Raw genomic sequence first — 13,493 nt, 5'->3', positions numbered from 1 at the left:
GTAAATCAAACCTCCAAAGAAATTCAAACATTTGAAATGTTGAGTTATTCCTGTAACATGACAAAAGTTTAAAACATTCAGGTATAGAAAAAACAGAGTGGTAGCAGAGATGATGATCAGGTATGTGCCCAATGGTGTGTGCTTTCTCTAACCAAGATTCAGACTTTTCAAAAGATTATATATTGTATAATTCCATCCAAGTGACATCCAGAAAAAGATAAAAATATAAAAGAACAGACCAAGGTTTGCAAGGAGTTTGACACGGAGAAGGTGTGATTTCACACAGATAGCACAAGGGAGTTTTTGGGGTGAGCAATCTGTTTCGTATCATAATTATGTAGTGGTTACATCAAACTATACAATATATCAAAATTCAAATTTCACACATTGAACTGCGTATCAAAATGTGTTCCTTTTTAAGTGGTAATTTAAAAACTGAAAATTGTAAAAACAGAAAATAAAATAAAGCAATTGATGTGGTTTCTATTTTTCTATCTGGAACTCTGATTTTCTTTCTCAACTTTTGAAAAAGATAGCACCAGGCATGGCAACTGTGGTAGGCAAAATAAGGGCTCCAAAAAAGTTAGGCCCCAGTTTCTGGAATCCATGCAAGTTATCTTATATGGCCAAGGGAAAAAAGACACTGCAGATATGATTAAGTTAAGGATCCTGGGATGAGAAGTTATCCCATGTTATATGGGCCTTAAATATAATCACGTGTGTACTTATAATAGGGAGGCAGAGGGAGATGACAGAAGAAGAGAATCAGTGCAACCATAGAGGCAGAGATCAGAGTGATGGAGCCACAAGCCAAGAAATGCAGGCAGCCCTCAGAGCTGGAAGAGACAAGGAACAGCTGACCTTTCTTGCCCAGCTGTTTTAACCCTAATTTAATCTAATTACTTTCCCTATGAGAACAAGCCATAACAGCCATAACTCAGCCAGGAGGAATTATTCTCCGCATGCCAACTGCTGATTAGATCCATCCTTAGGAAGAATACAAAAGATCTTGAAATTAGCCTACTCTTGACCACAGGTGGGAGAAATAGGGAATTAATTATTTATGCACCTTCTTTATTTCCGCTGATTTATCTACAACACTAAAAGATATAACTCTTTTAAAAGAAATTGTGGTAGTAATGTTTAATTCAGTCAAAACATGAAAATGAGGTAGGGAGATTTGTAGCAAGCTGTCTGTAAATTAACCATTAGTCCAAAGTCCTGTTGTAATCCACCAATAAGAATGTGTAAGATAGGGCTGGTCACAGTGGCTCACGCCTGTAATCCCAGCACTTCTTGGGAGGCCGAGGTGGGCGGATCGCTTGAGGTCATGAGTTTGAGACCAGCCTGGCTAACATAGTGAAATCCCGTCTCTACTAAAAATACAAAAATTAGGCTGGGCACAGTGGCTCGGGCCTGTAATCCCAGAACTTTGGGGGGCCAACACGGGCGGATCACAAGGTCAGGAGATCAAGACCATCCTAGCCAACATGGTGAAATGCCATCTCTACTAAAAATACAAAAAATTAGCTGAGCATGTGAAACCCTCTCTCTACTAAAAATACGAAAAAAAAAAATGAACCTAACCTTTTTATTATATGCTTTGAATGTCAATAGTTAGTTTCAACTTGCAAACAAACAATATGACAAATGCTATAATTGACGGCCTATGACAAAGGAAAGGGGGTGCAGCTTCAGCTCCAGTCTCAGGTTTGTGTACGGGTAGCAGGTGCCTGGGAAGCAATGTGTACTTGCTGCACAGAAGTAGACAGCTGAGTCTCCAGGCTGGGTCTCTGTGATGTGCAGGGAGAAATGTTTGGCTGTCTTGTTCAATATAACAGTAATTCTTTGGTCTTTCTTTTCTCCCATATTTGAACGAATGTCTATAATAAACTGAGGTCCTTTTCCAAGTTCTTGCTTATACCAAGGGAAGTAGTTTGAGGCACTGTCTGAATAAGTACACTTGATAACAGAGCTGTCTCCCTCCTGGACACTCAGGGTTGAAGGATGCTGCTCCACATTCTCTCCATTCACCACTAGGCAGAAAGAAAAAATCAGAGAAAGAAGAGGGATTGTTAGGTCATTACTCTCTAGAATTATTTTTCATAGTAACAAGAGGAAACCTGAATAAAGCAAGTCTCCTCTTTGAACTTCTGAAGAATATTCACTAATATACCCTGTTACCCAAATACCCTCAACTCACAGTCCAGCTGCAGCCACAGGAATATAAATACAGCTCGAATGGATGTCATCATTGTTCTTCCCAATTAAGATCAGTCATTGACCTACAACCTCCAGTTATAAGAGTTACTTCTATCATCAGGTTGTCTCTTCTCTCCTCTGACATCCATAGGGGTTTCTCACATTGTGTACCCAACCAATAAGAAAAAGGCTCTGCTGCTACCATAAACCTATTCATTCAGGACACACTAAAATGAACCCTGTACTCTGCCTCAGCAGAGGAGCACTACCATCTTGTGGTCACATCCCTAACTACTGAACTTGCTGGTTGAATGTTTTTCTCTAACCCTATGAGGCACTCAGGTGCACAAAAGCAGCAATGAGTCAAACAAACTGGGTGTTCAATCAGAGATTAAATGCACAGTAAGAATGTAGAGATCTAACTCTATAGTTATGCACACTACTGAGTCATTATTCATAAATTATAAAGAAGTAGATGCTGTTGATGTTTATTCAATGATGGGCTGAGTTTATGTGTTTGAAATTAAGAAAATACCATAATTCACCCTCATAAACAAAGAAAAAATAATGCCTTCCTTTTAGGTTAAGTCTACCATCATGACTTGCTTGTTATGGAGAAAAATTCTTTAAACAATATGTAAGCCAAAGATCAGAGCAAGAGAGGACCACTCAATATTTCAAGTGCATATTATCTCAAGTTCTGCTTCTCCAAGCCTGGTCCATGACCTTGCTATTCCCTGAGAATTGACAGTACCAACAATCAAAATGTTGAATATTTCTTCAGTAAAGATGGCTTTAATAAAAAGTAAAAAATTAAAGTACAATGATAAAGGAGGAGGGGTACAAGTTCCATGAGGTATTAATACTCCAACAATAGGAATAGTTTGACCCATAGACTGGGCTGGTTTGCAAGGAGAAATCTGGCATGTTTTAAGAAGTCTTTTCCTATTGCTATGTGGCTTGCTTTCTGCAAAGTGTTGAAAATACCAGAAGAAATTCTCAGAAAACATCAGGCTGCAGATTCAAAAAATGTAACCTTATGTAACTTTATTATTGAGATAATTTTATTTTTTGATATCAAAGTGGATGATATCAAATATGATATGTCCTTAAATACAGTGACTGACTCATATCTTCAGTGGAATTTCCTCTAAAGTATGAGCCAACTCTTCTGCCATGAACTGCTGTTGTCTCAGCCATTGCTGGCACAGATTCCATATCTATCATTTTTCTCCCAAACTCCACCATAATGTTTTTCTCCAAGATATTGAGAAAGTCCTTCAGTCCTGTATGTTTCCAGATTTATCTGTTTCTGCCGAAAAAAAAAAAAAACCTTTCTAATCCACTTTAATTTTTGAAATTTTAAAATTACTTCTGTAAGAATAAATTAATGGAAGGCTAAATATTTCCTGTGCCTGTTAGCAGAATAGTACAAATAGAAAACTGACGGTAAAATACTGATCATGAGAAATGGTACCTGGGAAACCAAGACTGTCTCATTTCCAGGAGGAAAGCCCCTTTCCTGTGATTTGTACTTACTAGTCTCCTGGAGTTATAGAGACTAAATCTAATTATTTATTCACTTCTCACACCCTTAAATATTTACAGACAGCCATGATTAAGAATCTCAACTCAATACATAAATATATGTATATATATAATGTGTGCTTTTACATATATGAAATTTCTCCATTCTAAGGATCTTCAGTTATCTCACCCATTCCTCATACAATACAATTATCAAATCCTTCATTGAGCAAATTACTTTCTTCTTGGAGACAGATACATAGATTAATATTTGTCCTTTTGAGTTATGGCATCCAGAACTGAATGTAATGGTCTGAATATGACCACTCACATGGAGCACAGCGTTCCGTATATTAAGTACCTTGAACATAGCCGTGCCCTGGACAAAATTCCCAGCCTGGTGATTATTTCGTTTTTTGCCAGACTCATTCCAGCACTTTCATGAACTGTCAGCTACATAAAGGCAATATTCCCCTTAGCTTCCCAATTTCAGTGATCATTTTTAAACAATGTAGAGTGATGATCCTTATGTTCACATCCTTCTTTCAAGGAATATCCACCCACCATAAGGTACACACCTTGCTATTTTTAGGAAAATTCTCAGAAATACATCCAGGGGTTGAGGATGGCACCATCACTTTTGGCTCACTCCTACAGAAGCCAGTAAGTCATGGACTGATTTGCTGGTAGAATAACAGTGGCTCAGCCTCATGAGTATCTTTGTGGCCCAAAGTGGCAAATGTTTACTCACACAAGTTGGAACTCTCCATTCTCATGGTCAAACTGATTGGACCAAGTCTTTCCCAGACCCAAACTGCAGAGGTCAAAGTGGCTGGATTTTCCTCAGTTTATCTTTGCTCAGCAATGTGGCCCTGCAGGAATGAGGCAGAGGAAACAATACTAAGGAGGAAGGGAGGAAATCCAGTTTCTTTATACTCCCGGCTCATCTAATGGTTTCATACTGGCATCTTGGATATGGTTTCTCTCTTTGTAAAGTGAAATTGGACTAAAAGATTTCTAAGTGCTTTTCTAGCTGTAAAATTATTTCATTCTATTTAACAGAGCAAATATTTATTAAGGACTAGTTGTGTACAGTGTAAAGTATGGCAATGCAAGGAGAAATTGTCTTGCATCATGGAACCCCAAAACCATTTTCACATCGATATGCAATTTAATGGGTCCGAGGTTACCCTAACCAATCCTTGGGCCCCTTCAGAAGCAAAGACAAGGTCCTCCAGATGAGTTCCTATGTGAGTTTTCATTCCTCCTACAACATTAGTGATACATGGGAGCCTAAATCCATAGTACAATGAAATCAAATGAGACTTTACTCGCTAAGTATAAAGGCCATCACAAGCAGTGATATGAGGGTGGACACCATGGCTGGGCTATAGGGAGGCAGGATTCTCCCTTCTGGAGATCGATTTCTTATCTTTATAACGTATCATGTCTGTCTTAAAGGAAATACACACCTCAGCAACTTGGAGAACATGGACGAAGTATAGGAGTTTACTAATATGTAAAGCAAAAGGCACTTTCTCAAACATCCTGATTTCTTTCGGACTTCAAAATCCCTCCTTCAAAATTTAGCTTGGGGATTCAAGATTCCCAGCTGGGCTGGCTGTACAATTTGTGGGACTCAGTGCAAAACGAAAATTTAGGATTTCTTATTCAAAAGGCAGGAAAAATAGCCATTAGGTAACAAAATGTAAAGGTTTTTTTCTTAAAATATTTTATTACTTATAAAACGCAATAGGGTTTATAATGATACATAAGAAAAAGCATAAAATTGGCTTAAAAATTTGGTGTCATAAATTAATATAATAATACTTTAATATGATATCTTGATTAATAAAATTTTATGGATCACTTTTCTGCAAATTAATTTATGAAGTTAGCAAAATTCATGCCTGGAGCAACTTCATTTTCAAGCATATAAATGAAAGCAATGTCAAGTGCTCTTATTAAATGCAAAATCTTAACTAGAATTTTTTCATTTCTAACTGCGAGAAGGATATTTCTGCTGACGCAACTGATACTGGAGCTCTTAAAAGTATTTTATATACTGTGACAACATTAGCATACTTATCTGATGGATTAATTGAAATATAAATTTTAGTAAATCAGTGGTTGATGGTCCCTGTGAAACAATTTTTCTAAAACAATTTATTTCTTACCACAAATCAGTTTTATGTAAGTCTGAACTCAGTTTTCAATGTAAATTTATACAGTGCTGTTTTAATGTTTCCTCTGAAATTTTTAGTAACTTGTGGAAGCTGTATAAGAAACTAGAAATGGCTTAATGATATAGATATAATTCACAATCCTTGTTTATTCATTTTATCACTGTATCTTCAATTATTAAAAAATTAATTTCAGGCCAAGCACGGTGGGTCACGCCTGTAATCCCAGCACTTTGGGAGGCTGAGGCAGGCAGATCACAAGGTCAGGAGTTCGAGACCAGCCTGGCCAACTTGGTGAAACCCCATCTCTACTAAAAATACAAAAATTAGCCAGGCACGGTGGCGGGGGCCTGTAATCCCAGCTACTCAGGAGGCTGAGGCAGGAGAATCACTTGAACCCAGGAGACGGAGGTTGCAGTCAGCTGAGATCGCACCACTGTGCTCCAGCCTGTGAGTGAGACTCCGTCTCAAAAAAAAAAAAAAGTTAATTAATTTCAATATTATCCTCTATGTTAAAACGTGGCTGTTCAAAACTTCGCATGAAAATAATGCTCTTCAGATACTTCTCAAAAAAAAAAGCATACAAGTGGAAACATGAAAAAAATGCTCATCACTAATCACCAGAGAAATGCAAACCAAAACCACAATGTTTGGCTTTTGTTAAAAAGCCAAAAGAGATAGCAGATGTTGATGAAGCTGTGGAGAAAGGGGAACACTTATACACTGTTGCTGGGAAGGTAAATCAGTTCAGCAACTATAGAGAGCAGTTTGGAGATTTCTCAAAGAACTGAGAGTTCAACTACCACTCCTCCCAGCAATCCCACTACTGGCTGTATACCCAAAGGAAAATAAACCATCCTACCAAAAGACTTGTGTACCCATATGTTCATTACAGCAGTATTCACAATAGCAAAGACATGGAATCAACCCAGGTGCCCATCAGCAGCGGATTTGATAAGGGAAACACGGTACATATACAACATGAACTACTATGCAGCCATGGATGCGGCCAGAAACCATTGTCCTAGTAAACTAGCACTGAAACATAAAGCCAAATATGACACGTCCTCACTTATAAGTAGGGGTTAAACATTAGGTACACAAGGTCATAGAAATGAGAACAGTAGACCCTGGAGAATACAAGAGAGGGGACAGAGGGAGAGGGTTAAAGATTGAAAAAAAATCACCTTTTCAGTACTATGCTCACTACCTGGGTAATGGATTCACTATAACTCCAAACTCTAGCATCACATAATATACTATTGTAACAAACCTGCAAATGAACCCCCAATTCTAAAATAAAAGTTGAAAAAAAAAAGATGTTAAGGAAAAACACAAAAGAAGATAGCATTAAAAAGTGAGAAAATGATGCTCTTTTCCATTAAGCTGCTATCCTTACATGTAATTTCTATTTCTAAACCTGCAGATATCCAAATTGTAATGTTATATCAACTTTCAAAATCACAGTCTCTAAACTTTTTGCAGGATTCTAATAACTCTCCGGTATAACTTATCGCCTTGTCCACGTATATGCTTTTATTGTGTAATAATTTACTGAAAAGTTTACTGCCACTCACGTTGGATAGCCGCAAAACACCAGAGATCCCTGTGTGCTCATGCGCTCAAAACAGCCCGTCCAACTGCTCAGCTCACACGCTGCCCACTGTGCCCAAGAACCTGAGCCTGCATATGATTCTGTCCTGTGTCCTGCTGTCCTGTGTATCTCCTCTGCTCACCTACATGCTCTGTCCTCTCACTGAACTTCACTTACTCACAAGTTTAAAAACAAAACTATTAAAAATGTCAAGGCAGTGATAGCAGAGCATTAACCAGGGTCCTGTGGGCTGCAACAGGTCACATACCCAGGAAGCTGGCCCTGCTCCCAGCTTCACCGGAGACTGCCAGCTTGTCTTCATCTTGGTTCTCAGGGCCCCAGTCCTTCCTAGTCCATTCTCTTACATTCACATAACAGACCTTGTAAGGTTGAAATTCTACATGTGTTGTAACTGATCCACATTTAGGTTTAAACTCTGGGTTTGCTTCTCAGAAGTCTTGGACTGTGGCTGCAGCAGGTAAGTTTTTGGGGGGCAACCCTAGAAGTTTCTGCTCTCTTTTCCAGACCTTGAATGATGTTACAAAATCATGAGTAATGCAAGGAAGACAAATGGATTTTAATGTAACAAAATGAAAAGTTTAATGAACTCTTTCTTACTAGAGGCAATTTAGAAATTATCCAAACGGATATATTTGCCAGTGATGTATGTGAGCACATTGCACAAATTTATCAATTGAAATAATTGGTATTTTGTGATTCTAAAGAGTCTTCTATAGTGTGTAGCTTAGAGTACACACTCTGCTTTCATACATCGAGAAGGAGAATCCCAGCCCAGCTTCACTGCTAGTTTCATAACCATCTGAGCTCAGGCAAGACATGTGTGCCCTATAATCCTCAGTTTATTCATGTGTAGAGTAAAGAGGTATTGTCAGCACCTAGATAATATATGTAAATTCAGAGAATGTCTGACACCCAATGACGTTACGTGCTTTAAAATTTTATCTTTTATGGGTTCCAGGAGTAAAAAATATATATATAATATACATCACACATGCTCTCTTCCCTTTTACTAGAAAAGTGAACAACCTGCATTTAGATGAAACACTGAGTCATCTCTTTGCTATTTGTTGACCAGCATATATTTCTTCAAATCTTTTTTATCACAGTAATTTATATATAATTTATATGCTCTTTGCTAGATGATCTGTTTTAACAGTCCATTGGGTCTTGATGTCTTTATAAGTTGTTCCAGTGGTTCCATATCAAAGCTTTTTCCTGCAAAGAGATTTCTGAGAGCAAAAGGGTAGAACAAAAAAGTTAAACGGCAATCCTTAAATGTCTAATTTTAGCAGAAATAAAAGTGCAACATCAATCAGAAAACCCAAAGCTGTGCAAGTGATACTGTGGGGGCAACATGCCTCTCTCACAGAAGGAGTTGGGGCTGCAGGCCCAGCTGTAGTTCGGATCCAGGCTGCAGATTTCCTTAGGAGAACTGTGCCTCCACTGCACAGAAGTACGTGCCTGAGTCTTTCAGTTGGGCGACTGTGATGTGTAGGGTACCACAGAGCTCCTCAGAGTTTCTTTTTGACCATAACTTTCCACTGTGCTTCATCCATGAAGCCATGAAAAACAGATTGATGAGGCCAACCCAGGATTCTGTTGGAACCACTGCACGTTGTTCACAGAGGGAGAAAAACCGCACCTCAAAGTAGAGCTGGTTGTCTCCTGGAGACTCGGAACTGAAGGACTCTGCTCCACCTTCACTCGTCTCACTCCTGCTTGGAAAGAGAAAAGCAAATATGTATTATGTCACTAAGAAATCACTGATGCAGTTTCCAAACCTGTAAAATATCCCTAGAAACACTCATGAGGCTGTAGGACAGTCTAGGAGATTTGTGTCAGCTCTCCCTTCCCTCCCTTCCCCTGTCAGCCTCCATCTAGGACGGTCCAACTCACAGCAAACCTGGACCCACAAAAGCCCCAAGAGAGCTCCCAGTCTCCTCTCCATGGCTCCTTGCCTGGTTGTTGGGGTGCCTTTGCCCCTGCTCTGGAAGGGGTCAAGTCTTGGGTCCAGACAAACTTATTCTTACAATCAATAGTTTGCACCAGACTCCCTGAGCACCAATCACACCTGAGCTCTGTCATTTATCTGAATAGGAAACTCCACCAGCAGTGGCCTTTGAGACTGCACAGTAATCTCTCCAAAACTCTGGGTGTGAATAGTGCAAGGGGGGAAGAGCCAATATTTCCAGTGTATGAAGTTACAGGGTTTTTTTTTTTCTGAAAGTACTTTATATAAGAGAAATTGTAGAATAGTATGTGAAGAAAGAGGATGATATGTCTGAGACGAATCCATGTCTCAGCTGGGGAAAGTAGAGCCTTAAAGAATCATGGGAAGCCCAAATTACACAGTTTGACAGAAAACTGCAGAATTCAATTACATGAAAATTTTAATAAGGAAAACTTTCTGATAGCATGTATGGTGGATTTAGAAATAAATACAATTTCTTGAAATTAGGAGATTGTCTGCATAGAAAATGTTTCCAAGTAGAGTTTGTTCGGTTAAAAGAAAAATAGGATGTGTGTATGATATCCACCCTGATTTAATTTCTACCTCTGCCACTCTGTCCAACCGTTTCCCTACACACCCTGCAGGCCCACACAGCTGTTACGATCAGGCCACATATTGCTGGTTTTGGTCCTTATTTCCTTCCTATTTTCTTCTTTTCTGCTTATTCTTGTTCCTTTTAGTCTCAGAGAAGATATACGAAGAAATGAGATATCAGGGGTATTCTGGAATAATTTCCATGCCAGGGAATTTCAGGAATTTTAGTCATAAAAATTTAAAAACTGAAAATATGTAATAGGAAGTGGCCATCCTCCCAATTCCCAGTAAAACTCCAATTCCCTTACCTCTGCTTACAGAATCATCCTCACAATGGATTCGTAGACCCATGAACTCCAGCTTTCTGAGGTTCTATATAGAATGTCAGAGCTGAAAACCTAAGATGAGCTTTACACACACACTGCCCCCCATTCCACTGCAATTCCTTGTTATCTGTGATTTGAGTGACTCACATGCCCCCTTGTCTCCTCTTTTAATTGTTCCACCCTTTGGGACCATGAGAAAAAGTCTTCATTTCTGGAAATCCTAGAGTGCCCCCTAGTGGAATGAAACCAGCAACAAAAACCACTACGGACCAACTAATTACTCAGTAAGTCACACAACCCAGCCCCATTCACTTCATGTTTTCTATGAAGGAAATGGAGGTGGTCAGAAAACAATACAACTGCCTAGATTGAATGGGGATTAAGAATGAACCAATTACCACTTTAAAATGTCATTTCGTGGAAATTAGTATCTTAATTTGGCAATTCTCATTTTGTACTCTTCACTTAATTCCTTTAATTTAGTTCAAAATAAGTCCAAAACATGTATTGAAGTTTTACTATAAGTGAATAATTTATTAGGTTTTAAGAATACTTAAAAGCAGACATAACACTAGTTTTATAGTCTACTGGAGTGGACAAAAATACATATCTATAATATAAATCACATAGTAGGACCCTAAGAGGAGTGTAAACTAGAAGCTGTATGAGCCCAGAGGCAGAAAAAATACTTATACTTAGGAAGGCTGAACAAAACCTAATGAAGAAGGTGATCCTTTTCTCCTCTCTCCCTTTTTCTATGAGTAGAATAGAAAAGAATGTGGATAAACCTTTGTGATGGCTTTCATGACTTTTTTGGTTTAATACTAGGAAGAATTCACAAATATATGAAATTATTTAAAGTAATACAGCATTCCAGATAGACTAAAATCTCCTTTGACCACTACTCCCAGTTCAAGTCCTTTCATCCCTTATTACCCTTATTGTTTCATCTAATCAATTTGGAGTTGATGTTATTTACATACATATACAAAATATATGAAACAGCTGAAATATATGGTATTTCATTTATAGTTTTAAAATGCAATAAAAATGATACATCTTGTGCATACCTTTTTGTAACTCACTTTATAAACTCAATAATCTTTAGGTCTTATTGTATTAACTCATATGGGGCCTTCTGCTATACTGCATCATATTAGGGATATACTTCAGTTCATACAGACTTTCTCCTATCGATCGACACTTAAAATGTTGTTTTTTAACCATAAAATATAAAATGGCAATAAAGCTTTTAAATAATTCCTCTTTTTATTCACATGCACTCATGTTTCTTCAGGAGCAGAGACTAGGAGCTAGTGAAAGAACCATCAATGTGGCTAATAGTGAAAAGCACTCCAGGCAGAGGGAAGATCAGGCAAAGGCTCTGAGGAAGAAGGGAATGAATTCATGTTCCCATTATTGTGTTGAATGGTTTTCTTTTTTATTAATTTTGTTAGTGTGCATTGGAGCTCTAGATTATCAGCTAATTTGATAAACTCTAAAATTACTGTCTTCATATAAATAGTATGTGTATAGTTTCTTCCAATTAGCTACAGAAGTAATTCTAAAGACAGTAAGTCAAAAGGAGAAAAAAATATACCCAAGGAGAAGGAGGGGGACATACAAGGAAAAAATGTTATAGAATAACTTCAGGAAAAAATAATAATAACTTTGGGCATTTAAAAATTATGGTGCATGTATACATATGTAACTTACCTGCACATTGAACACATGTACCATAAAACCTAAAGTATAATAATAATAATAATAATAATAAATAAATAAAAATAAAATAAAAAAAGAAAAAAATTATATATATGTATACATATATAATTTAAGGATACTTTTAGGAACAAAAAATACAATTTACACTTTAAAAAAACAATAGAAAGAAAAAAGAAAACTACCAATGCAACAGAAGACAGACTAAAACAGGAAAGAACAAATCAAGAGCATGCTGAGCAAAGCCAAAACGTTAAAAATGAATCCAAACGTATCAGTAATCGAAACATATTTTTTAAAAATTCAATCAAAATTAAAAATCTTGCTACATACTGCTTGAAAAAACAGACAACAACCCCCAAGAAAGCTGAGCATATAGGATGGGATTCTTCCTGCTGCCCCTGTGTTCGAGGACTATAGCACCCCTCCCTCACCTATTTAACCCACTGCACCTGCCATAAACAACTTCCAAAAGAATTTCAATTCTTTTTGCTTCTTTTAAATGTCAGTTCTGCTGATTAGGTAGTAAAAGAGTAGTGCAAGACAAGAATAGCAAGTTAGTCAGCTGAAATAGCTCTGGCAAAGTTGAGATCAGAAACAAGAGAGAGGAAAAAAAAAGACAAGTTAAAAAACTCAACATTCATACAGAAAAGAGTAGAGAAAGAAAGGAAAACTACCTGAGATGAAAAAACAAAAAGAAATTAAGATTTAGCTACAGAAAAGGACAAACCTAACATGAGAAAATTCCATATCCTAATGTAGCAGAGAGAAAGAAGGCAAGTCTAAATAATAGCTTTTACATTTTTATCATTGTACTCTCTACTTCCTTTACAATTTGAAATATTTAGGAAGTATCTGCATCTGTTATTGCACATTTCTAATTGCTCTAGAATCACACAAGAAAGCAGGGAAAATTCATCATCAAAATTATATATGATCATTGTGTGCACCAGCAATTAGCAAAGTGTTGTGTCAAGAGAGGCTTTAATCGTCTTCTTTATGAATTTAATATTTATTTCCCTGGAGGGTTGCCACAGAATAAACCGTGTCTCATCTGAAATTTACATGTTGAAGCCCTTATCCCCAGTACATCAGAATGAAACTGTATTTGAAAACAGGATCTTTAAAGAGGTCATTAAGGTAAAATGAGGTTATATAACTGGGCTCTAATTCAACATAATTGGTGTTCTTGTAAGAAAGGAAATCCGGACACAGACATGTGCACCATGAGAGGAGAGACCACCTGAAGGCATAGTGAGCAGGCAACCATCTGCAAGCCTCAAAAACAACCTGCCCTGCCAACGCCTTGGTCTTGGATTTCTATCTCCAGAATTGAGAGAAAAACAGATTCTGTTGTTTATGCCACCCCGTCT

At 37.6% G+C, this 13,493-nt stretch overlaps 1 gene segment (V, D, J or C); it reads right to left on the bottom strand.

Moving 5' to 3' along the window:
* Positions 1-1,653: 1,653 nt before the first annotated feature.
* On the bottom strand, positions 1,654-2,396 carry LOC134760134 (T cell receptor alpha variable 13-1-like). The segment is given in 2 exon segments: positions 1,654-2,036; positions 2,204-2,396. Coding segments are annotated over 2 exon segments (435 nt in total).
* Between the last annotated feature and the right edge of the window lie 11,097 nt (positions 2,397-13,493).

The sequence above is a fragment of the Pongo abelii genome, chromosome 15, assembly GCF_028885655.2.
Source record: "Pongo abelii isolate AG06213 chromosome 15, NHGRI_mPonAbe1-v2.0_pri, whole genome shotgun sequence".
NCBI lineage: Eukaryota > Metazoa > Chordata > Mammalia > Primates > Hominidae > Pongo > Pongo abelii.
This window is presented reverse-complemented; position numbering and strand designations above follow the sequence as displayed.